The 22,430-nt window shown below is 46.9% G+C and overlaps 3 protein-coding genes across 6 annotated transcripts; 1 reads left to right on the top strand and 2 right to left on the bottom strand.

Moving 5' to 3' along the window:
* Positions 1–8,462: 8,462 nt before the first annotated feature.
* Positions 8,463–11,021, bottom strand: MRPL30 (mitochondrial ribosomal protein L30). 2 transcript variants are annotated; one of them, XM_074983280.1, is made up of 5 exons: positions 10,945–11,021; positions 10,266–10,349; positions 9,489–9,635; positions 8,775–8,848; positions 8,463–8,690 (listed from the first exon to the last, which is right to left on the bottom strand). In XM_074983280.1, the coding sequence occupies exons 1-5, from the start codon at positions 10,996–10,998 to the stop codon at positions 8,558–8,560; spliced, it is 492 nt and encodes a 163-aa protein (XP_074839381.1). In that variant the 5' UTR covers positions 10,999–11,021; the 3' UTR covers positions 8,463–8,557. The 2 variants fall into 2 exon arrangements, with proteins under 2 accessions (XP_074839381.1, XP_074839382.1); XM_074983281.1 differs by having other exon boundaries at positions 10,981–11,013.
* Positions 11,022–11,049: 28 nt separating this feature from the next.
* MITD1 (microtubule interacting and trafficking domain containing 1) lies at positions 11,050–15,173 on the top strand. Of its 2 annotated transcripts, none has more exons than XM_074983278.1 (7): positions 11,050–11,444; positions 13,326–13,427; positions 13,564–13,700; positions 13,773–13,859; positions 14,442–14,557; positions 14,867–14,927; positions 15,002–15,173. In XM_074983278.1, the coding sequence occupies exons 1-7, from the start codon at positions 11,291–11,293 to the stop codon at positions 15,095–15,097; spliced, it is 753 nt and encodes a 250-aa protein (XP_074839379.1). In that variant the 5' UTR covers positions 11,050–11,290; the 3' UTR covers positions 15,098–15,173. The 2 variants fall into 2 exon arrangements, with proteins under 2 accessions (XP_074839379.1, XP_074839380.1); XM_074983279.1 differs by having other exon boundaries at positions 11,270–11,398.
* Positions 15,174–17,677: 2,504 nt separating this feature from the next.
* Positions 17,678–22,006, bottom strand: LIPT1 (lipoyltransferase 1). 2 transcript variants are annotated; one of them, XM_074983282.1, is made up of 2 exons: positions 21,869–22,006; positions 17,678–19,165 (listed from the first exon to the last, which is right to left on the bottom strand). In XM_074983282.1, exon 2 carries the CDS (start codon positions 18,876–18,878, stop codon positions 17,760–17,762), a length of 1,119 nt encoding a protein of 372 aa, XP_074839383.1. In that variant the 5' UTR covers positions 18,879–19,165; positions 21,869–22,006; the 3' UTR covers positions 17,678–17,759. The 2 variants fall into 2 exon arrangements, with proteins under 2 accessions (XP_074839383.1, XP_074839384.1); XM_074983283.1 differs by lacking the exon at positions 21,869–22,006 and adding an exon at positions 20,289–20,414.
* Positions 22,007–22,430: the final 424 nt, after the last annotated feature.

Consider the following 22,430-nt stretch of genomic DNA (forward strand, 5'->3'; position numbering starts at 1 on the left):
TGCACAGAGGGTTTGAACTGGGGGGCACTGGGTGTTGAACCAAGCCAAATAGGGCCGGGGGGGAGCTGGATTTTCAGTTGTGCTTAACTTGCATTAATGCGAGTTAAACTCAACTCAAAATTGCGCATTTTGAGGGTTTACTGTAAATAATATCATCAGCCTTTACAGTGCTACAGGACTCCTTGCTTTGTTTTCCAAAGAGCCAGTACACACAACTTAGCTGGAATTATACACTCCACCTCAACACACAGAACTGAGATGATCTGTAGTAAAACTTAGTTAAGGAAGAACATAAATTTAAGTGATTTCTAGCGAAAGAGAGCGATACAACCCTAACGTGTCTTCTAGTGCCTAAAATTTAATTCTAGCAAGAGACAGCTTGCCTAAGAGAGATTGTTGCTTACATCAAGTTGTCAACATTTTCCATCTCGTTTTGCAGGAATACCATCAACATAAATGACAGCTCCTTTATTCTCCCAAGAGATGGGTCACTGGGATTTCTCTTTGCTCCTCCATATTATCCCAGTGTTGTCCATTTCAAGAGCCAGGAAGTTCCTAAGGATGCAAACTCCACTCCCCATCAAGGTCATTCAGCAGTTATCTCCCCTGCTTGCTAGCTTCACTGGCTAGTCCACACAAGAGATCCACTTCCTGGACACTACTGTGCAGATAAGAGACAGTCACATAAATACCATCCCTTGAGGTTTTTAAGTCCCGGATGGACAAGGTCCTGGCTGGGATGACTTAGTGGGGGTTGATCCTGCTTGAAGCAGGGGACTGGACTAGATGACCTCCTGAGGTCCCTTCCAGCCCTGTGATTCTGTGATACCACCCTATACCGAAAACCCACGGACCACTATGCTTATCTACACGCCTCCAGCTTCCATTCAGGGCATGCTACACGATCCATTGTTTACAGCCAGGCACTAAGGTACAACCATATTTGCTCTGATCCATCAGACAGAGACAAACATCTACAAGACCTTTACCAAGCTTTCCTCAAACTACAATACCCACCTAAGGAAGTGAGGAAACAGACAGAGCCAGACAGGTACCCAGAAGCCACCTGCAACAAGACAGGTCTCGCAAGGAAAACAAGAGAACACCACTGACTGTCACATACAGCCCTCACCTAAACCCCTCCAGCGCAACAACAGTGATTTGCAACCCATCCTGAACAATGATCTTTCACTCTCACCTTGGGAGGCAGGCCTGCCCTTGCCAACAGACAGCCTGCCAGCCTTAAAGAAATCCTCACCAGCCACTACAAATCACAAACCAGTGGCTCTAGGCCTAGAACCCACCCCTGCAATGGTCCTCGCTCCCAACTCTGCTCACATATCTACACCAGTGACATCATCATTGGACCTAACATCAACCATACCATCAGGGCTCCTTTACCTGCACATCTACTAATATAATATGTGCCAGCAAGGCCTCACTGCAATTTACATTGGCCAAACTGGACAGTCTCTACATAAAAGAATAAATGGACATAAATCAGACATCAGGAACGGTAATGTACAGAAGTCCTGGGGGAGAACACTTCAATCTCCCTGGACACTCAGTGGCAGATTTAAGGGTGACAGTCCTGAAACAAAGAAATTTCAGAAATCAAATGGAGAGAGAAATCTCTGAACTGCAATTTATTTGCAAATTTGACTCCATTACCTGAGGATTAAACAGAGACTAGGAGTGGCTCGCAGCTTACAAAAGCAGCTTCTCTGCCCTGGTTGTTAAGATCTCCCCATTAGACTCTGACAATGGCTCATGTCCCCCTGTCTGATCTGACTTGTTTTTTCCTCTTTTGATACCTACTATTGATAATGGGCCATTTCCACCTTGCTGAATAGACCTTGTCAGCTCTGGCCCTCCCTTTTTCTGGGACCCCACTCTTTAAATACCCCTCTGAAACCACCACCCCCCACTCATGCAGCTGATGAAGTGAGTCTTTGCCCACGAAAGCTTATGCTCCAAAACATCTGTTAGTCTATCAGGTGCCACAAGACTTCTTGTTGTTCTCTAAGTAAACATTCTTTTCATTGTTCTTAGTGATCAAGCTGCTCAGACGTGTAAATACAAGCTCTTCCATTTAGGGCAGACTGGGCTTTTAGCGTTGCTGCCAAACACATCTTAAGAACATATTTCTAGTGTAGATTTATAATGCTTTGTACACACCCGGAAGTACATTATGCAATGAATTTTCAGGACGAGCATGTTACCAGTTTGCATATGGTGTTTATCACAGAACATCTTGTTAGATTCAGACTGTCAACAGTAAATCTGTTTTGCCTCCTTTGTTTACAGACTCCAAAAGATAATATCAGAGATTATTCATACTGTCACACAGCTTTGTTACATACATTTCACAACTGCATTAATGACCAGCATGCTAGTAGTTTGTAAATCATATATTACCAGACACCTTTTAAAAGAGTATCATAACAAGTTTCCTGAGTTGGTGAGGCCAGACAAGATTTACTGGTAGATATGAGAGAGTCCTTTGCCATCTGGCTTTAAGTCATTTGAGTCAAGTTAGTCAAGTTATGTCAGCGTACAGCTGCTGACCTTCGTATATCACTCATAGGCCGCATCCACACTAGCCGGCTATATTGAAGTAGCCGGCACAACGTTGAAATAGCGCACGTCACATCTACACGTGCTGTGCGACTATTCCTATCCAAAGATGGGAATAGCGCCCCACAGCGATGTTAAATGTTGAAGTACGGCGTGTGTAGACGATCTGCATCCCGCTACTTCAAAATAGCGGGGTCCGCCATGGCAGTAATCAGCTGAGAGGTTGAGATGTGCTGTCCAGACCCTGCAGGGCTCTATGATCACCGCGCACAGCAGCCCTTAAAGCACCACGCACCCAGATTTCCTGTGGCAGGAAGCTGAAAGCGTGCAGGCAGCAGCACACACATGTGCTAGCCCTGCACGCCCTCCATGGACCCCTATCCATCCACACAGCCATGGCATCCAGCCAACCCCCTGAGCGCCCCCAGGGCTCCCTCCGAGGGGACCCAGGAACCCCCAGCAGCCAAACGGGGGGGGGCCAAAAAGCAGCAGGACCCCTCCTGGTCAGAGGCTGAGCTCCAGGACCTGCTGGGGCTCTGGGGTGAGGAGGAGGTGTTCCATGTGATGGGGAGCAAGCAGCAGAATGCAGAAGTGTTTGCCCAACTGGCTGAGGGCCTGGCCACCCAGGGTCACCCTGCCCACACTCCGGAACACATCCAGAGCAAGACAAAGGAGCTGCAGCTGGGTTACGCCTGGGCTCGGGACTTGGCCAGCCGGTCTGGGGCCGCCCCCGCCGCTTGCCTCTCTTACAGGGAGCTCAGGGCCATCCTGGGCCCCAGGGCACCTCCTCCCCCCCAACCACACTGGACACTGCAGCCGAGGAGTCCCAGCAGGCCTTGGAGCTGGAGTCCGGCCCGGAGGCCAGTCCTGCACCCCAGGGCCCACCCAAGGAGACAGCCCTCGGGATGGCAGAGGAGGGGTCCAGCAGCAAGGAGGGGGGATCCTCATATACCTCCCCTCCTGGAGCACCAGCTGGGCATCTTCCCACGGGGTTTTCCTGACTGTGGCAGTGGATAGTCAGGTATGTACCCTACAGGGCACACACCCCTGGGCCATGGGGCAGGGGCATCAGACATGACTGGGGGCCCCACATACCCCCAGCAGACCCCAACCCACAACTGCCCAGCCACAACATGGTCCCAGGATGGCGGCATGGCCATTAGCACCCATCAGCACCCACACCCATGGACAGCACTGTGCTCTAACCCCGGGGGTGGAGGAACCATGCAATGGGGACACCCAACATGGACACCACACCCACCGACGGGGGACAGAGACCCAGCACCCAAGGGGGGATGGGGGCACGGGCCATGGGCCAGGGCACAGTACTAACAGCCTTCACCTCTCTCTCTCTCCCTCTTTCTGCAGCCGCACCATCTGAGGCCCTAGGCAGCCAGGCACCCTCCGTAGTCCCCGAGAGCCCGTCGGAGGTCAGGCACCGCCATCACCCAGGGAGACCCCCAAGGCCAAGATGGGCACACCACCACCAGACCCAGATGATGGTGCCTGTGGACCCACAGCTCCTGGGGGCTCTCCGGCAGAAGATGGAGGTGGCTGAGGAGTGGCTGTTGTTCGGCAGGGAGGAGTCCACCTGGCGCCGGGCGGCATGGCAGGAGTTCATAGGGGTCTTCTGGGACATAGCCAGATTGCTCTGGGAGGCCGTCGCCCAGCTCCCACCCCTCACCACCCCCCTACCACCCTCTCTGCTGCTCCACCCAATGCCCCCCTGCCACCCCACCTGACTCGCCCGCCGCCCCACCTGCCAGCCCTCCAAGACTGGAGCCTACTGGGGCTGAAGACTGGCTGGTGGAGGCATCCTGGCCGTACCTGCCGATCCTCCTGGCCCGCAACCCGAACCCACCAGGAGTCACACCCCTCTATCCCCACCCCAGATTGATGGGCTGACGGCCAAGCTGTGCACTGGCCGTCCCATTTGTATACAGTTGTCCCCCGATTTGTATATTGGTTACAGTTTTTGTCGTGCACGTACCAGACAGTTTTATCAGTATTCAGTAATCGACAGTTTTATTTTCCAGAGAACCTGAGATGTGTGCTTGTCGGGGGGATAGTGTGCGGGCAGTGGGGGTGATGTGCGGGTGGTGGGGGCGGTGTGCGGGAGGCCTGCCAGAGATGGCCAAGGAGGTGCTCAGAGTCCCCCTGATCAAAATGGGCCCGCAGGGCCTCGTGGACCTGTACCCCCTCGCAGTGGGCTTTGTGACTGGTGCAGCAGTCAGCTGGGTGAAGTCCGTGCCAGTGTCAACTGCCCACCCCTGGACGAAGGCCTCCCCCTTGCTCTCGACAATGTGGTGGAACGTGCGGCATGCGCCCACAACCTGGGGGATGTTCTGGAGGCCAATGTCCAGGTGGGCGAGGAGGCACTGCCACCAGCCCTTCAGGCAGCTGATGGTCCTCTCCACCACCTGGTGGGTGTGGTTCAGGTGACCGTTGAACTGCTCCTGGCTCGCCATGAGGTGGCCAGTGTACGGGTGCATGAGCCAAGGCTGGAGGGGGTAGGCTGCGTCCACCACGAGGCAAAAGGGCACAGTGGTGCCCCCGCAAGAGATCTCCCTCTGGGGGATGTAGGTCCCCACCTCCAGCCGGCAGTGCAGACCTGAGTTCCAGAAGACGCAGGCTTTGTGTGTACAGCCAGGCCAGCCCACGTACACATCCTGTAAGCAGCTCTGGCTGTCCACCATGGCCTGCAGGACCACGGAGTGGTAGTCCCTCCGGTTTCTTTATCTTCCCCCGCTGTGGTCCAGGGCACAGATGGCAATGTGGGTCCCGTCTAGGGTCCTGAAGCCTTTCAGAAACCCCATGGCAGCAAATCCAGCAATGGCTGCATCCAGGTCCCCAACTTGGATTACCCTCTGGAACAGCAAGGCATTGAGTGCATGGACCACCTGTGGGGAGGGGACACAAGCACCCATGAGGGTGTGCAGGGTGCCCCAGGCCCCTCCCCCCAGGCCCCCCCACCGAGCCCCTCCCTCCCCAGAATCCCTCCCTCCCACAGGCCTCCATCCAGCCCCCTCCCTCCCTTCCCAGCCCCACATCTGGGCCCATGTCCCTGCCCCCCCGCCCTCCCAGTGGGTGCGTGCCCAGGCCTCCTTACTTCCATGATGACAGCCCCGACCATGGACTTTCCCACTCCAAACTGGTGTCCCACAGAGCGGCCAGCTTCCAGACAGCTATTGCGACCCTCTTCTCCACAGTGAGGGCGCGCCGCATCCGGGTGTCCTGGTGCCTCAGTGCGGGGGTGAGCCACTGGCAGAACTCCAGGAAGGTCTGCCGGCGCATGTGAAAGTTCCGCAGCCACATGTTGTTGTCCCACTCCCCCATGACCAGCCGCTCCCACCACTCGGAACTGGTGGGGTAGCTCTAGAGGCGGCAGAGCACCCAGCAGTGGAGGAACCGGGGAGCCCGGTGGTCAGGGGCGTCCCCCTCTGCCCCCTGGGAAGGCTCCCCTGCCAGGAGCTGCTAGGCGGCCTCCTGTGCAGCACCTAGCAGGGTGCTTGCTCCCTGGGTGAAAACCTGGAAGGCTTCCAGGTGCTACTGCTGCTGCTGGGGGGTCCATGGCTGCTGTGCCTCAGTCTGCAGGAGTGTGGCTCGCGCTCTGCAGACCTTGTGCTGTGCAGGCCTGGTATGTCTGGGAGGGACTCTTTAAAGGAGTGGATTGCCACTGCCCCAGAAGGGCTAGTCCAGCCTGTGACCCTGTCCGCAGGCTTTCCTAGCCCCTTATTTCGAAAGCGGGTGCCTGTGTGTGTGGACACTCTGCTTTTCCTTCTGGGGCGGCCCCTTTCGACATTCCCCATCACTACTTCGACATTGAATATCAACAGCACCACCCCAGAGGATGTGTGGATGACACGCGTGTAAGTGGCCTATTTCAATGTTGTTACTTCAAAATAGACTACTTCGACGTAGCGTCCTAGTGTAGACATAGCCATACACTCACATATTTGGCTGCTTGCATCTGCACTGTACAGACTTACCACATGTTCTTGTTTCGATGCGACATGCAATACACAGTGGGCAGGCATCCTAGTGCACCATGTGCAACACACAGGCAAAATACCTTTTGGAAAATTTCCATATTTTGGCAGAGAGAAATTACTTATCTACAGATCTCTGGGAGTTGGGGATCAAGCTCCCAGCATTCAGCTTTCTTCATCTTGTGATGCCACTGATATCCTGTAATTTTTCCAATTTTTTTTTTTAAATCCCACAAACCCACATGGCATTTTTTGGTGTCTGCTATAGTTGACAGAAGCCTGGAGCACGCAGACTCCTGCACTATTTTCATGAGTGCTGCAAGTACAGGATGCACGATTGTACTGTATTTTCACATTCACACTGGTGTGAGACACAGGTGAGCAAACTTTATGTGTCAGGCCTCACTTTTGTCCCTGCAGATGGCAGTAGGGCCCCCAAGCCCACTTAATGTAAGCCAAACTGATGGAAATTTCACTTGTGCGCGCGCGTGTGTGTGTGTACATATAGATAGATAGATAGATATAGATCTATGTATATATAGATAGAGATGACCAAAAAAATATTTCAGCACATGTAAGAAGCCTGCAGAATGTAAAAACTTTATTATTTGGTATATAAATGTGAATACACATACATAAAACAGTAACATATTTCAATGCTTTTAATGAGATGGATGAGCCTGAGACCCAGCAGCCAATCATGCTGCGCCCCACTTAAAAAATTTCACACCCGCCCACTACTTTCTGGACGCCTGGTCTGAGGGATGCTGGTGAGGTCGCTGCCCAGTGTCGCATGCAGTTCATTGTAAATGTGGCAGCTCTGTGACTTAGTGCCAGATCTATCATTGACCTCCCTGAACTCATGGAATCCCTGATGAAGTTGCTTCACTTTCACATGACACTGCGGCTGCTTCTACTGTTGTATCCCTTTGCCTGCATCCCCCATGTACTTGTTTCACAGAGAGCCATGTTTGTGTTGCTGATCCATAGCTGTGCATGTAAACCTTCTTATCCTCATGGCCCCAGAAGATCCAATATATCACACCTACTCCAGGCTGGAGACCATTTCCTGCATGCCACCACGCTGGTCAGTTGGGAACACACAGAGGTGAGCTTCTGCGATTGCCAAAATCAGCAATCACAAGAGGGCATTCAAAAAACAAATTGAGGGTTTTAAAGAAGATGATGGGGGGAGCGTCTGGCTTTCAGTCTCTGAAGCCATGGGAAATGGATTTTATAATTGTAACCAGACCTGTCACTGCCACAAAGAACAGTATATTACGGGACAGCTGCTGGAGTATTAGGACGAACAGAGGCCATGCAGCGTGTACACTCACAGTGTCAACTTCAGTGGCTCTATTCTGGCACCACACATTCAAGGAGGCAGTATAACTTTGTTACTGGAGGTGCTTGTTGGCAGTAGGTAAGTCTGGGCAGACATATGCACTAAAAGGTTGATGTAAGACAACTTAAATTACCGCACTTTGTAGTGTAGGGCAGGCCTTAATGTTCAAAACTGTCAGAATGGTGAGACTGAGGAAGCAGCCATCTCATCACTATAACCAGCCCCCCCAGAGCTGAGCTGATTCAGTCTTTGTGTTGTTTGCAGGGGGCTGTAACCCACAGTGCCTTGGCTGTGGGAGACCAGAGCTTCTGGACCAGCAGGACAATGTGATGAGGAGCCCCAGAGAGCAGGAAGGTGCACATCAGTGGCACGATCAGCACACCTGGTGACAACCTCAAGAGGATTTCTGTGATCCAAACCATCATATGGCATAGCAGGTGTTTCCTTATCTCTAATTTTATTAAATGTCCTAGTCCTTGGTTAACTAAGGAGCAGTTGTTTCAAGGGCTTATCCTCTCTTTATAGTGAGACAATAAACTGTGATACTCACGGACAGGTTGGGTTTCTTTTTAATCATTCCTTAATACTTAATCCAATTTATCAGTTAAATAATTTATTTTATAAAAGTGAGAACAGTTGGTGCATACTAAGACTTAATTGCTTTTTGTTCCACTGGTTTCAGATGCCGCCGAATTACTAATTCTCCTGTGCTCTTCAGTAAAGTATCTGACATTTCCTCTTCTGTTGGAATTCCATGGGGTAATTTCAGAGGCTGTATTCTACAAACGAGATAATTGGTTTAAAACATGGATTATGCTAACAAGTTATTTTAATTGTGCAGGTTAAAGGAACAGTTAACAAACCTTAACAGATGTTTTACAATTTTCAGTTTTGCATTCACAGATGGGATGTTTTTGTGCACTCTGGGCTGATTTGCCTGTAAACAATTCACAATAAATGTACAGACTCACTTCAAAAATGCAATTTGTGTGTCTAGGAACTGATGTATTAAATTGAAATATATACAAATCACTAAAACAATATGCATGCAAAATTACACTACTTTGCAAAATTCACAGCTTACTGAGAACAAGTTTGTACTAAAATTAATTGAATTTTTGGGATTCAATAATATCTTAATTAATATGCCCAATATTCACAGGCACTGCTTAATATGACCCCCAAGAATGAATTAATGAGCATTCATAAATACACTTGTATTTTAACAGCTTCATTAAAACTAATAGGCAAAATTCTTTTCTGCTATACATAGCAAATTCAATATTGGTATTCCCTGTTTTCCTCACAAATACATATTTCCGATCAAAATCCAAAGAGAGATGCATATCTAGACTTCTATTATGCAAATACCTACCTATCTGTGAGTATCCATTCTCACAGTAGTAAAATTAAGCACATGCATAAACATTTATGGAATCAGGATCCCACAAGACAAAAATATCAAAGCAATGTACTATCATGAAGATCAAAGAAACACATTTGGTCCTAAATTTCTAGGTTAACTACTCTAATGATGCGCAGAATAAACATGAAATAAAGTAATTTAAAAAGCATACTTTGTCTAGTCCAAGATCATGTATTATTTTCTTTTCCCAGTATGGACGACATATTGTGCTTCTGATTCTAGTGATAAGATGCAGTTTGTGAGGATGCTGAGGATCACCTCCATATTTTTCATGATCTGAAGGTTTTGGCTGAAATACCTAAAAATATGTAGATCACAAATGGCATGTTTTTATCTGTTTATTTTTAAACATTTCAAAATTTACTAAATCCGTAAAATCTTGCCATAAAAATATTCTGCTAAAATGTATTTTGGTCTTTCACACAGAAGAAAATGCGGCAATTCCCTTCCCCCCACTCAAATTTGTAAAAAGCTGCCCTTCCAGAATGGCAAAGCAGGAATAGTATTGATGATAGTAATTTTTTAGTATGTCAAGACAGCTAATCTTCAAACAGTTTAAAATTATTGTTTCCTCAACACATTTTCCAGAAGGATACAATAAGTTTGGGGTTATGATTCTGCAACCATATACATGTATACTTCAATGACCTCTGCATAAGAGCAAAGGTCTGCACAAACAGATCCAGTTGTAGGTCTGGGACCCAAATTTGTAAGATGACTGTAACAAACCTATTATTGAAGAATGTCCTATTTCAGAAATAAAATTAACTACAACCATATACTGTTTTTTCATACAAGAATCTGAGTGTGCATACCCCTCTGTTTTAATAAAGGTACTGTTCAGTATTCTTACAAATCATCCCTGTGAAAACACAAAGATATATTCAAATCTCAAGCATGCTTTAAAATCCTGAAATATTGTGCTTACTGAAGCTGGAATTCTTGATTTAGTAAATTTATGGCGAATCCATCCTGTCCAAGTCAGTGATTCCACACTGTTTTTTGCCAGAGTCTTTAAAAAAAAACGGCATGTTTTGTCAAATGCATTCAAGGAGGAAATTAACATTTGTATTGTACATAAAACTGTAATGACTGAATTAGGATCAAGGTCCCATAGTGCAAACAAAATAACCAATACAGAAATGTATACTGATTACATCAGCGGATGCTAAAAGAAACCAAACGCTTCTAAATCTTTTTAAAGCCTGTATTTCTATTCCTAGTGTTCGAGCAAAAGGATACAACTTCTGGTTTCACCAGCGCGGAGCCTGCAGGAGCAAAACCTCAGGGCGCCCAGACAGGCACTTGAGAGCGCTCAGCCACCACAGCTCACTAGGGTGAGCCGGCCTAGGGGTGGATATCAGACTACAGCCAGTCCTAGTGTAGCCCAGGATGGCTCGAAAAGGGGAAAGCCCCAGCCCCACTGCACTTTCTCGAGGGGGCTCCAGGAACCCGAACAGATGGAGGAAAGCCGGGAAAAGGGGAGGCGGGACCGAGCCGCGGCTGACTCTCAGGCCGCCCTTCCCTGCTCTTGCCAACAGGATGCAAGAACTGCCCCCCAAATCCCACTACAACTAACCCAGGGAACCCGCTCGCGCCTCACTCACTCCCCAGAAGGCCGGGGGTCTCCGAGTAACACAGACCAGCACACCCGCCGCCATCTTGGCCCCAAGTGTCGTTTCCGGTGCACACTACGGCCCGCGCGCAGAAACCACCGCTCGTTGGTTCCGAGCTGCAGGGCGAGTTCCGGCAACTTCCGGCGCCGGGGGAAGCATAAAGCGATGCACCACTTCCGCTTGGGGTTCCCTACAGGTGTCCGAAAATCACGTGACCTTCCCGCGATGCTCTTGTCTAGCCGGTGCTTGTAGTGGCTGCTAGCCCGCGTGCGCAGACTTGTCCAGCTGCGGATTCAATGCCCCGCGGGTGCAGCGCTGCCGCCTCCCGGCTGCCTCCATGTCCCAGGCCGGGCCGGACGCGGTGGCCGCGCTGGAGCCCCCGGCAGTGGCGACGCTGAAGCGGGCGGTAGAGCTAGACTCGACCTCCCGCTTCCAGGAGTCGCTGGTGTGTTACCAGGAAGGGATCGACCTGCTCCTGCGGGTGCTGAAAGGTACCCAGGGCTGGACCCCACCCATTTGCCCGCGGCCTCGGGCTCCCGCCCAGAGCCGGGGCTGGCTTCCCGGCCGCTGGGAAACATCGGGAGCAGCAGCTCCGGTGCCACCTCCCTGTCAGAACTAACGCTGCTCTCTCCTGTGCTTGCAGACCGTAGGGCCTTGGGTACTGGGTTGCACAGCTCGCGTTGCGCAAGGATCCCTGGGCAGGCTACACCAGACACCTTAAGTTGGCTTAAATATATTGGCCAGGGATGTGCAAATCCACCTTCTCTATCGCCTGGTATAGTTGAGCCCATCTAAATCCCTCCGTGGATAAGGCTAGAAAAATTTTTCTGACAGGTTAGCTACTGGCTGGGAGAACCCATTCCTCTCCTCTGTGGGCATAGGAAATGTCTACTCTGAAAAGGCACACCTGTGCCTTTTGGCAGAGCCCCAATGACCTTAACATGCATACTTCCTTTCAGAGGAGGAATGCAAATGAGGGAGATCAAAAATGCAAATGAAGCCCTGATTTACAAATCTCATGTGATCAGGCTTCTGGAAGAGACTTTTCCAAAAGCAAAAACAGCCATATAGATGGGGTTCCTTCAAGAAAAAAAAAACCTTCTTCCTGAAACAAATGAGGAACAAGGGTTTCCACTGCTTACTGAGCTCTTAGAAGACATACAAGGGATGTTAGAGCTAAATAACAGCACAGAACACGGGGAGCCAGGACTGCTGGCTGTAAACAAACTTTACAGGATAATGGGAAAGTTGGCCACACTCATGAAAAGTGGACATCCAGCTAACTAAAATCATGTTGTACCAAGAATGTTGCTGGACTAAAGAGGTTCAAGCTGTGGTTCATAGCTGCCAAATTCCTCTGTCTCACACACACACACACAGAGCACAAGCCTATCCTGTAATATATGTCCATTCGAAAAGCTTCAGTTTTTAATTGGTAAATGTCAGTCAGCATTGATGTCATTGTAAATATAAAGTATTTCTGAGCTGACAGAATATCTCCATGGATCATAATCAAAATTTATAGAAAGACAATGTAAAAAATCTGCTTGGAAATGCAGAGTTTGACATAAGTATATTAACTTTGTATAGTTTTACCTGTGATGTTGACAATGTGTGTTAACCATTAAAAAGTTTTAACTTGTTGAATCTCAACAGCTATTGTTATTAAATACCATCTGACAACCCTTCAGAATTTTCTGCTGTGAAAATTATAAATTGATAAATGTTCTTATAAATAAACCTCAATTATTCAAAAATTTCAAAAATTAAATTCTGCCAACTATAGATACATACAGTGAAAAATTAAACAGTACAATGAGAACCAAACAGTAAAGTGGACTGGGTATTGGGCATGGATGTAAGTTCAGCAAAGGACTTATCTGTTCTGCTGTAGACCTGTGGTGTCCAATATGCTGTTCGTTTATGTGGCAAACTGGACAGTGTGATGTGGCAAATATGACTCCTTAGAGCTGCACGTGTGAAGCACCCTCCATGCACACACCCCAATGCTTGGCGGGACAGGCATGGCACTAGCAGCAGCAACTCCTCCTGCAGCTCCATTGGGTCGCAGAAGGGCTTGGGGCTGGGCAACATGGCTATCTGGATGTGGGAGGCTCTTGGCTGTCTGGTGCTTGGACAGTGCAGCTCCGGCGGTGGCTCTAGTGAGTCGTCGTGGCAGGGGATGGGGTTAGGGTGTGTGGCAGTGGGGGTAGGGCACCTGGTAGGGGAGATGTGGCAATTGATTTTGAACATCACTGCTGTAGAATGAAAGAAATATTAGAAAATCTTTTATCCTTAGGAACAGAGAGGATTAATTACCAGACATGGCTGCCCTCATTTTCTGAAATAATCTTAATGTTTTTGATTTACAGGTACAAAAGATGAAACAAAAAAAGCTCATTACAGAAAAAAAATATCTGACTACATGGAAAGAGCTGAAGCAATTAAAAAATATATTGCAAAAGAAAAAGAAGGTATAAAGTTGGACTGTAAATGTTTTAAAATATTCATAAAATGCACATGTACATCTGAAGCTATGATAGCTTCATAGGTTTTACATAATACAAACACACGATTGTCTTGTTTAGTGAAGGATACTCTTTTTTTCAGATGGTAAATACCACCAGCAGATTAAAATTGAAGAGAATGCAACAGGTTTCAGCTATGAGAAGGTTTTCCAAGATTACCTTAATGAGACTGTTACCGAAGTTTGGGTAGAGGATCCATATATTAGGCATACTCACCAGGCAAGTGGCTCTGAAATGTAGCCTATACATAAAACAATATTTTTGAGTTATTAACTAATCTAACTCTTACAGTTGTACAACTTCTTACGATTCTGTGAGATGCTTGTTAAGGGGCCCTGCAAAGTGAAAACTATCCACCTCCTCACTTCCTATGATGAAGTAAGTATTGAGACTTATTGTATTAAACCTATTGTTCATGCATACCAATTTTATCAGACTGAGACCCTCTGTCTTTCAAAAGGAGATGCAAGCAGGTCAAGAGGATTTAATATAAACAATGAATTATCTAATTCAAAATATTTTGCTAGCTAATAAATTCTACTTATGTGGAATCCTAAGTGGAAATGACCCAGGGGATGAAGGGAGAAGATGTTTATATTGTCATGTTTGACTATGGTAAAACTGTTTCAAAAAAATTCTGCAGTGAAACTACCTAACAAGAAAGGTCTGGATACATTTTGATACGTAGGGGTTATGACACACATAAAACCCTTTCATTCAGCCCAAATCTTAGTCTGAACAGACAATCCAGTGTATGGAAGATAGAACACATCTAATGCCTAGAATTACTGTGCCTCAGTCACCCAGTCTGCAATAATGAGGATAACGTATCTGGCTTTATAAAGTCTGTTGTGACTTGGACAAAAGATATAAGAACAAAGTGGTGTTAGTGAATGGAAGAAGATAAATGTACACCACTGGAACATGCATGGTGAGAAAACAACTTTTACTTTTGAACAGAGCAGTGGGAAGAATCAGCAGACAAGTAGCCTAGAAGAAATTAAGCAATCACTGAAGAACTTTGGAGTAACACTGAATGTCTCTTTTTCATCTTCAATTCATGATCGAGAAATAAGGTGGGTGATGCAGAGAACCACTTATTTCCAAATTATTTAATCCTTACAAATTATCTATATGCTTACAATGTCATTCAAAACAGAAGGCAGTTGCTTTATTGAGTAAAGTACGTTCTTCAAAGTTTTATATGTACTGTAATTAACTTTGGGACCCATACAATACAGTTTTTAAAACAAGATATTGCTGTATTATATAGTTGGCATCTACTTTAAGAAATTGTTTTCAATGGTAGAAGGAATTTGCATCACTTAATTGTATGTATGTTTTTTTAAACTAAGATGGAGTAACATTGTGAACTTTTAAAATAGATTCAACAATGGATGGATGATTAAAATTGGAAGAGGGCTTGATTATTTTAAGAAACCACAGGTACGTGTGTCTTTACTTTTGAATGAATTTAAACTCTAAGACGACCTATTCTAAAACTGTCATCATATCTGCAGGGTCGGTTTTGCCTGGGATACTGTGACTTTGATTTGAGACCATGTCATGAAACAACAGTTGATGTCTTTCATACTAAGCACACAAAGAAAGCATGATCAGATATTTGTATTTACTTACTGCTCTTCCAAGTTTAACACCTGCTTTATTTTTTTCTTAATTACATGTACTGTACATTTATGGAATAAATTATTTTTTATATTTTTATTACTTGCAGTTTATTTGAATCTATAGAATTTCTAAAGTAAATGGGAAACACTTTAGAACACACCAGAACGTTAAATACCAGTCACAAACTGATGGTATATTTCCACCACAGGACAGATGGATCCTGTGCTGCTCACTCTTGTTGACTCTGGTACTTCACCAGAATGAGATGAGTAAGAGGAGTCAATGGGAGAGTTTCTTCTATCAATCCAGCATAGTGTGGACCCTGCAGTAATTAGATCTAAGCTATGGGAATTTGAATTGTACTACTAATGTAACTCAGATTGCATCTTTTAGATTGACTTGCCTTCATAATGTTGACTAATCAGGGCAGGTTTACCAAACTCTCCATTTTGAACCAAAACTATGCATCTGGGCAGTAGCATAGACCCTCCCCACCCCCAGGCAAAAAAATACAATGCTGCTTTAAATTTTAAACTTCTCCTAAATAAGGTACATAAACTATTTCTGTGCTTGTTTCATTTATATTTAGGTAAAAGCACCATATTGCTTCTGCATAGTGAAGTTTAAGTTGTATTAATAGTAACTGGAGATACACATCTCCTAGAGCTGGAAGGGACCTTGGGAGGTCATCTAGTCCAGTCACCTGCCCTCTCAGCAGGACCAAGCATCATCTATTTGCTCCAATCCCTAAATGGCCTCCTCAAGGATTGAGCTCATGAGCCTGGGTTAGCAGGCCAATACTCAAACCACTGAGCTATCCAAGCCTATACTGATTTGTAAACTTTTGAAGGAACCACAATATTTTTGTCAAGAGTTTTAACATTTCAGAGTTAAACAACCTCCATTACCAATGTGCTCATAGCTGAGGTTTCTGTATCAAGAATCATGAATTAGCAGTACTGAAAGTTCAAATGTTTGATACTAGTTACATTTGTGCTCTGTACATCTAAAACTTATTTTTGATCCAATGCCAAAAATCCAAATATATGGAAGTTAAATAGGCATCCTTATTCCATGTTATAGTTTAAAGAAAAAACAGGATTTATGGAAAACCCATTGTGGCTTAGTTAATTAAATAAAGGCCAATTGTTTGCTTATAAAACAAGGTAGAGAGCTGTACAAATCAGTGAATATTTGTCCAGAGTCTTCTGTAGTACCAGTTGGCAATCACACTACAATTTAACTGCCCTCGGAAGTCCTTTATTTCTGTAATCAACTTATTTAAATACTAATGGGAATACATGTATTGATGGGCTCAACTATCTGTAAATGGAAGATGGTATGATCAAGTATGGCTCATTCTTTTATCTAATTGTGTGTTCCTGCTTTGTGGTCATTATCCTTCCAGTTGAGGACTAGCCCAGTAAGCAAGACACAAGAATCAAAATCTAGTTCTGCAAATATGAGCTGGTCACAAGTCCATGGCCCATTGTTTACTTTTTCAAATAATTGTAGCATGCCTCTTAACTAACTTTAATATAGACCATAAGATGGAAATCTAGAATAAAGTTTAGTTTAGAGCCTAAAATATAGACAGAGCTGTGAAGTTAAACCTGGAGTATCTCATCAAAATACCACCTCATATAGACTATACTAATGACTTTACAGTCTTCATAAAATTGTCACTCTGTCCAAATCCTTTATAATTTTTCAAATCTTTGCGTTTGAAACGTGAGGTTTTAGCTATAGAACTAGTTTCAAATACAGGTTAAACCTCGCAAAACTGGAATTCTCTTGTCCGGTAACATCGGTCATCCAGAAGGACCACAGATGTTACTGGAGTACAGACCCTGGGGTTAGGTGGTTAGTAAGGGGAGCCTGGTTGCCTCAGGCAGGAGAGCCCAGTGGGGCTTGCATCCCTGGCCAGCAGCTGCCAGGAGCCAGCCTTCATGGAGCCAGGGCTGCACCCAGCACCCCCCAAGGGCCAGGACCATACAGGCAGCCCACCCACAGGGCCAGACTACACTGGTAGCCCAGCCAGGGCCGCACCAAGCACCCATGAAGTGGTTGCCTTGCCAGCAACGTGGCCAGTCTAGAGCCAGCCTCTGTGCTAAGGCCAGGACCAGCTCCTCTGGGGCCAGGGCAGCATCCAACTCCCTGTCCAGGGCTGGAGCTGGCCTCTGCAGGGACCAAGCCACCCCTGCAGCTCTGGGGCCATGCCAGCAGCCCAGTTGAGGCCTACCTAGCACCCCAGTAGCTGGGGCCATGTCCAGTATGGGGCTGGAACCGGCCAAGCCAGTGTCTGCCCAGCAGAATTCAAGGTCTGGCAGGAGGTAAAGGGCCCTAGGACTAGGAGGGGAGTGGGGAGAGAGGAGCGGACGGCAGACTGGGTGGCTGGAGCAAGAGACCTCCATTAATCAGACAAATTCTCTCGTCCAGGACCAGTTAGGTCCCCATGGTGCCAGAGAAAGGAGGTGCAACTTATATCTTCATGTACTTGGGTGAGTAAGTACACGTTCAATCTGATTAGTTGTCAAACTAAAGCAAGATTGCACAATATTCTGAAAATAACCAGATTTTATTTTACATTTGCAGTAAATCATGTATTTGTCAGTAGCAAAGATGTGACTTACGCTTTGATTATGAACATCACATTAGTGTCATCACATTCTCACATAAGAGGCTCCACTTGCTGTGCAACTCATGGTTTTGTGGATATATTCTCAGCAGAGCACTTGCTAATGCTGTGGTTTCATTTGGGCAAAACTTACTACCAATTAGGTTGTTCTCCAGTTCATTACACATTGCTGGTGGCAGCCACTGCTCTGGCAAATCTATATTACAGACTTCAATTCTTCCATACTTTACCTGTATATCTACCTTAACTTCAAGGGGAGACTGTTTATATACCATGTTTAAACAAGTGCTAATACTAAATTTTGGTGTCTTGCCATATATCCATTCCCATGTTTGTAGTTCTTTTGTTTTAGTGTTAATTCCAGGGAAAACTGTCTCATCAGCTGGGTTTATTAAGGTAATATGATGATCAGTTTGATGGCACCTGGCATATTCTGCAGCAACAGCATCCATGACTATCTCACATGTTAAAGAAGGATCCTCTTCAAAGAGATTTTTCACTAAAGCAGGCATGCTAGGAGTGGCATTGCTTTTAATCCCCTTGTAAGGGCTCTTCAGCACAGAAGATAAAAGAAACCTATCTGCATTGCATAGTAAAGTGCAATGATGGTAAGCAACAGTCCTTCCAAGCTTTGCAGCTGTACCTGAAATTTTAAATTTCCCATTTAGTAGCAGATCATATCGTTCAGTAGCACACACATCAAACTGGGGTTGCAAGGCTTTTAGAGCCCTAACAACTAATTTTAGGTTTTCCATTCTCTCATATTTTTTCTTGGATGTAAAGAAAGTCAAATTGATATTGCCCAGATCATGGTAAACTGTCCCTCCCCCACTTCTCCTTCTGGCAAGTTTTATATTCTTCTTCCTCATTATCTTGAGGTTACACTCTTGCCAAGGATTCTGGTGTCTTCCAATCACCACAGTGGGAGAATTTCTCCACAGGAAAAGAACCTGTTTGTTCTCTAAATTCATGTTGTCATGAATCCAATCTTCCACAGCCAAATTCTGATAAATATCACTAGAAACAGACTGTAAAATAAGTCCTCTGTTTGCTGTGCATCTGAAGCCAGGTGCTGGAATTTTGATACAAAATAACTGAAAACAGTTCTTCAGCGATAACGGGATTACCATGTTTGTAGTACAGTTATCAGAAAATTTATGGATGACAAGTCTCTCAAGGTTGGATTTAAGATGTTCATAACCCACACTCCTTTAGTACAAACATGAGGAACGGTAATGGTGCCATATTTACTTTTTTCCCTGCATACCAAAATAGTGATGCTACCACACTGAATGCTTTTACAAGGTAGTTTTCTCTTCTTCCAAATCCAAGGATGGCATTCCACCACTGGTGCATGGCCAATGTCCAAGATGGGGCTGCAGAAGGCTCTTTGCACTTGCTGCATACTACTAGAAGCCTGTAGAGGGGGGAAAACGTGTATCTGATTGTATTAGTTGTTCCCCTTGAAATGGAAATTTTACAACATTGCCATTACCAACAAATCTGACAGTACAGACACACACACACACCTTTTTAATGAGTCAGTAAGCAGTCCAGCTAATTGCATTTAAATAGTATGTGATGCTAAAATAATGTATGCTTAGTACAGGTCACAAAGTGAGCACGAATGGTCTCAAACTGTAAATACACCCCCACCCTGTTTCAGAGATTGCACTAGAGAAGAAAAGACATAGCTCAGTTACGCCATCAACGTTGTCAGAGATGCTGGTGATAGAAGCTTGTCAGACCTTTGCAGGGTGAAAGCAGACACAACAAGTGGGCTCGGTGGCTGTGTGGGTCCCACTGGCACTTGTGGCTAGCCAATACAGGAGTATCTGAATGTGCCTGGCAATCACATGCCTTTAATTCTCGGGGCCTCAGGCAGTGCCAGTGGGATGAATATATCTGTTCCCAGTAAGAATAGGTTACCAGGTTAATGATATGAGTGATTGTAAGGAATTGCTAGCAGGTTGTAACACAGGCCTACAGGGAGCAGTTACATTCGCTGCAGCGTGTGTGAAATGGGTAGGTGTAGTGCAGTAAACCCTTGATTTAATGGACTAATGGGGGAAAGTTGCTGAATGTTCACCATTAATGCTGAAAGTTCATTAAATTTGAATCTCCAGAACTGGAGGTACCTTGCAAAGCACACTAGTGAGCACTCCAAGACCTGGGTGGAACGCAGTGGGCTCTCTGTGCTCGTCAGCTGCAGTCCCATCCCCTCTGATGGCTCTTTCAGCCCCAGCCACTCTGACAGCTTTGGTGAGTCACCAGCAACTTACTGGGGGCAGGGGAGGACTGACAGACAGCATCCGTTATTTCTGGGGTCCATCAAATTGAGGGTTTACTGTAGTATGCTACCAGAAGCACTATTTTCCCCAACAAATGTCTAAACAGTTGACCACTGCTCCATAACCACAAGAACTAGAGTGACTCTCATATTTGGCAGGACGGTCCCATATTTGGGATGCCAAAAAGGCATCCCTATTTATTTTTTTAAAAGGGACTAACTGTTCGGTATTTGGGCCCTCCCCGCTGACCTTTTCCACCAGTAGCCGCAGCTGTTGGCTGGAGAGCACTAGGTCACTTCCCCAAGCCTCAGGGGAATCGTGGGCAGCTGCTGCTTCCCCGGGGAGGGCCGGGGGCTATTGCCTCCTTCCCAGCTCCCCAGGGCTTGGTGGAGCTGCCCCACCACCAGTACCTCGAGAGGGCCATATGGTCACCCTAAAAAGAACATAAGATTGTTACTGGCTGGCTTGTCTTAATTGCTATTTGATGATGTTGATGCCTATGACTAGCAGTTTATTACACTGTTAGGTGTATGAAACTGCTGTCTGTAGGAATTAGCCACATCAGAGAGCAGTTCTAGGAAACTAGGTTGTTCCACAGATAGCAGTTTCTTACACAAATGGTAGTGTGAAACTGCTACTTATGAGAATTGGCTTTCTACAGCAGGGAAAGGTAATGAATTGTTAGCAGTAACAGTTATGGGAACATTTGGGGCTGTTTTTGATTAAGTAAAAAAAAACCTATTTTTGTAAACGCTAGTGCCTCAGTCGCAGTGGTTAACTGTTCTTAACACTTCTGCTTAGCCTGTGCTAGGACTTTGCCCTCTTCTACCTTCCAGCAGCACCCCCACACAGGACTTACCTGCTGCCCCTGTTCTCCCCAGCCCTGATTTTGCCTCCAGCTCCTCATCTAATCCTGCCACCACCTACTTGGCCTTACACCTCTGTCAATTTTCACCTGCAGCTCAGACCCCAGCTGCCTCCTGTACACCTTTTTCACACCTTTAAAAAGCAGCCCGCATATTATTACACAAACTAAGGACAGGAAGGTCAACAGCTTCAGCAGCTACTGAGCATGCTCTGTTTGAGCCGACAAAAAAAGCCCCTCCCGCTGTATTGTTGCAAAGTTCCCACTAAGGGAATTATCAAAACAAAAAAGCCGTCCAGTAGCACTTTAAAGACTAACAGAACAATTTATTAGAAGATGACCTTTTGTGGGACAGGGTGTTCTGGTAGGGCTGTAGATCTAAAGAAGTGGGCCTGTCCCACGAAAGCTCATCACCTAATAAATTATTTTGTTCGTCTTTAAAGTGCTACTGGACTGTTTGTTTTGATCGTATCTAGACTAGCAGGGATCTCTCTCTGTTACTGAGAGAATTGTTACCCATCTGCCTGTGCTGGGCCTTTGCCGCCTGTAACTCTATGACAGCGACTCCCCCGGGGCTTAGCCGCTGCCCCCCCCCGCGCCGCCGCCGCCGCCGCCAACCCCCACCTAGCCCTGCCTCCAGTTGCTTGACCTCCCAGCTCAGTCAATTTCCACCTCCTGCTCCACTACACCCTCTTTGTCCCGGCTTGATGCCCGGCGCGGAGAAGGAAGCGGAAACTACCGCACAGCGCGGGTCGGCGGCTCCTGCGATGAGCAGAGCTGCTCCCGCTAGGAAGGGGGCCACCTGGGCTGTATTGCGCATGCTCAGTAACACCGAGCCCCGCAGCCGTTAGCCGCGGGGCGCGCGCCGGGACGCCAACAAGCAGCGGGTCGGCAGAGCGGGAAACGCCGAGCGCCTCCCGGGGGTCGGCCTTGAGCCGCGGGGCGAAGCTAGGTCGTTACTCACGGAGGGCGGGGGGAAGTTCCAGCCGCCTCCAGCTTCCCCGCGGCCGCTCTGCAGCCCGTTACCCAACCGTCCGGGCGGAGTGCGCTCCTGAACACCTGCCGGCCCCGCGCCGCAGCTGGGAGCGGACGTTCCCCCAGCGACGTGGGGGAAGAAAGAAGCGAGAACACCGCATCCCTCCCACGGGAGGGGGAGGGGGAGAGGTTTGTCAGCCCCGCCCAGCCCAGCCCAGCCCAGCCCAGCCCGCCTCTGCTTGCCAGGTGACGTGGCGCGGTCTTTGGCGGGAAGGCACGATTTGGCGTCGGACCAGGCTCCACAGGGCTGGGACTTTGCTCTGTGCCCGGGGGGCGGGGGACGATGGTTTCAGCCAGTGGGACCAGCTTGTGCTGGGGGCTGAGACAAGCTGTGCTGGGCAGAGGGGAAAGGAAGCAGGTGCGCAGTTAGGAAAAGGAATAAGGGTTCCTTCCAAGACAGGATTTATTTCCGAAAGAGCCCCATGTGCACTTCCTTTTTCTTGCCAAAGAATCCGTTCTAAAAAGATTATGCAAATGAAATGTGAGATATG

Source organism: Carettochelys insculpta, chromosome 1 (assembly GCF_033958435.1).
Source record: "Carettochelys insculpta isolate YL-2023 chromosome 1, ASM3395843v1, whole genome shotgun sequence".
Lineage (NCBI taxonomy): Eukaryota > Metazoa > Chordata > Testudines > Carettochelyidae > Carettochelys > Carettochelys insculpta.

Coding starts and splice junctions, on each gene's coding strand:
- MRPL30 (XM_074983280.1), bottom strand. CDS start 10,998: ATGGCGGCGGGTGTGCTGGTCTGTGTTACTCGGAGACCCCCGGCCTTC. Junction 9,636..10,265: donor AATCAAGAATTCCAGCTTCA/GTAAGCACAATA, acceptor ACATATTTTTAG/GTATTTCAGCCAAAACCTTC. Junction 8,849..9,488: donor ATGATCTTGGACTAGACAAA/GTATGCTTTTTA, acceptor AATTGTTTACAG/GCAAATCAGCCCAGAGTGCA.
- MITD1 (XM_074983278.1), top strand. CDS start 11,291: ATGTCCCAGGCCGGGCCGGACGCGGTGGCCGCGCTGGAGCCCCCGGCA. Junction 11,445..13,325: donor GCTCCTGCGGGTGCTGAAAG/GTACCCAGGGCT, acceptor TTTGATTTACAG/GTACAAAAGATGAAACAAAA. Junction 14,558..14,866: donor ATTCATGATCGAGAAATAAG/GTGGGTGATGCA, acceptor CTTTTAAAATAG/ATTCAACAATGGATGGATGA.
- LIPT1 (XM_074983282.1), bottom strand. CDS start 18,878: ATGGTAATCCCGTTATCGCTGAAGAACTGTTTTCAGTTATTTTGTATC.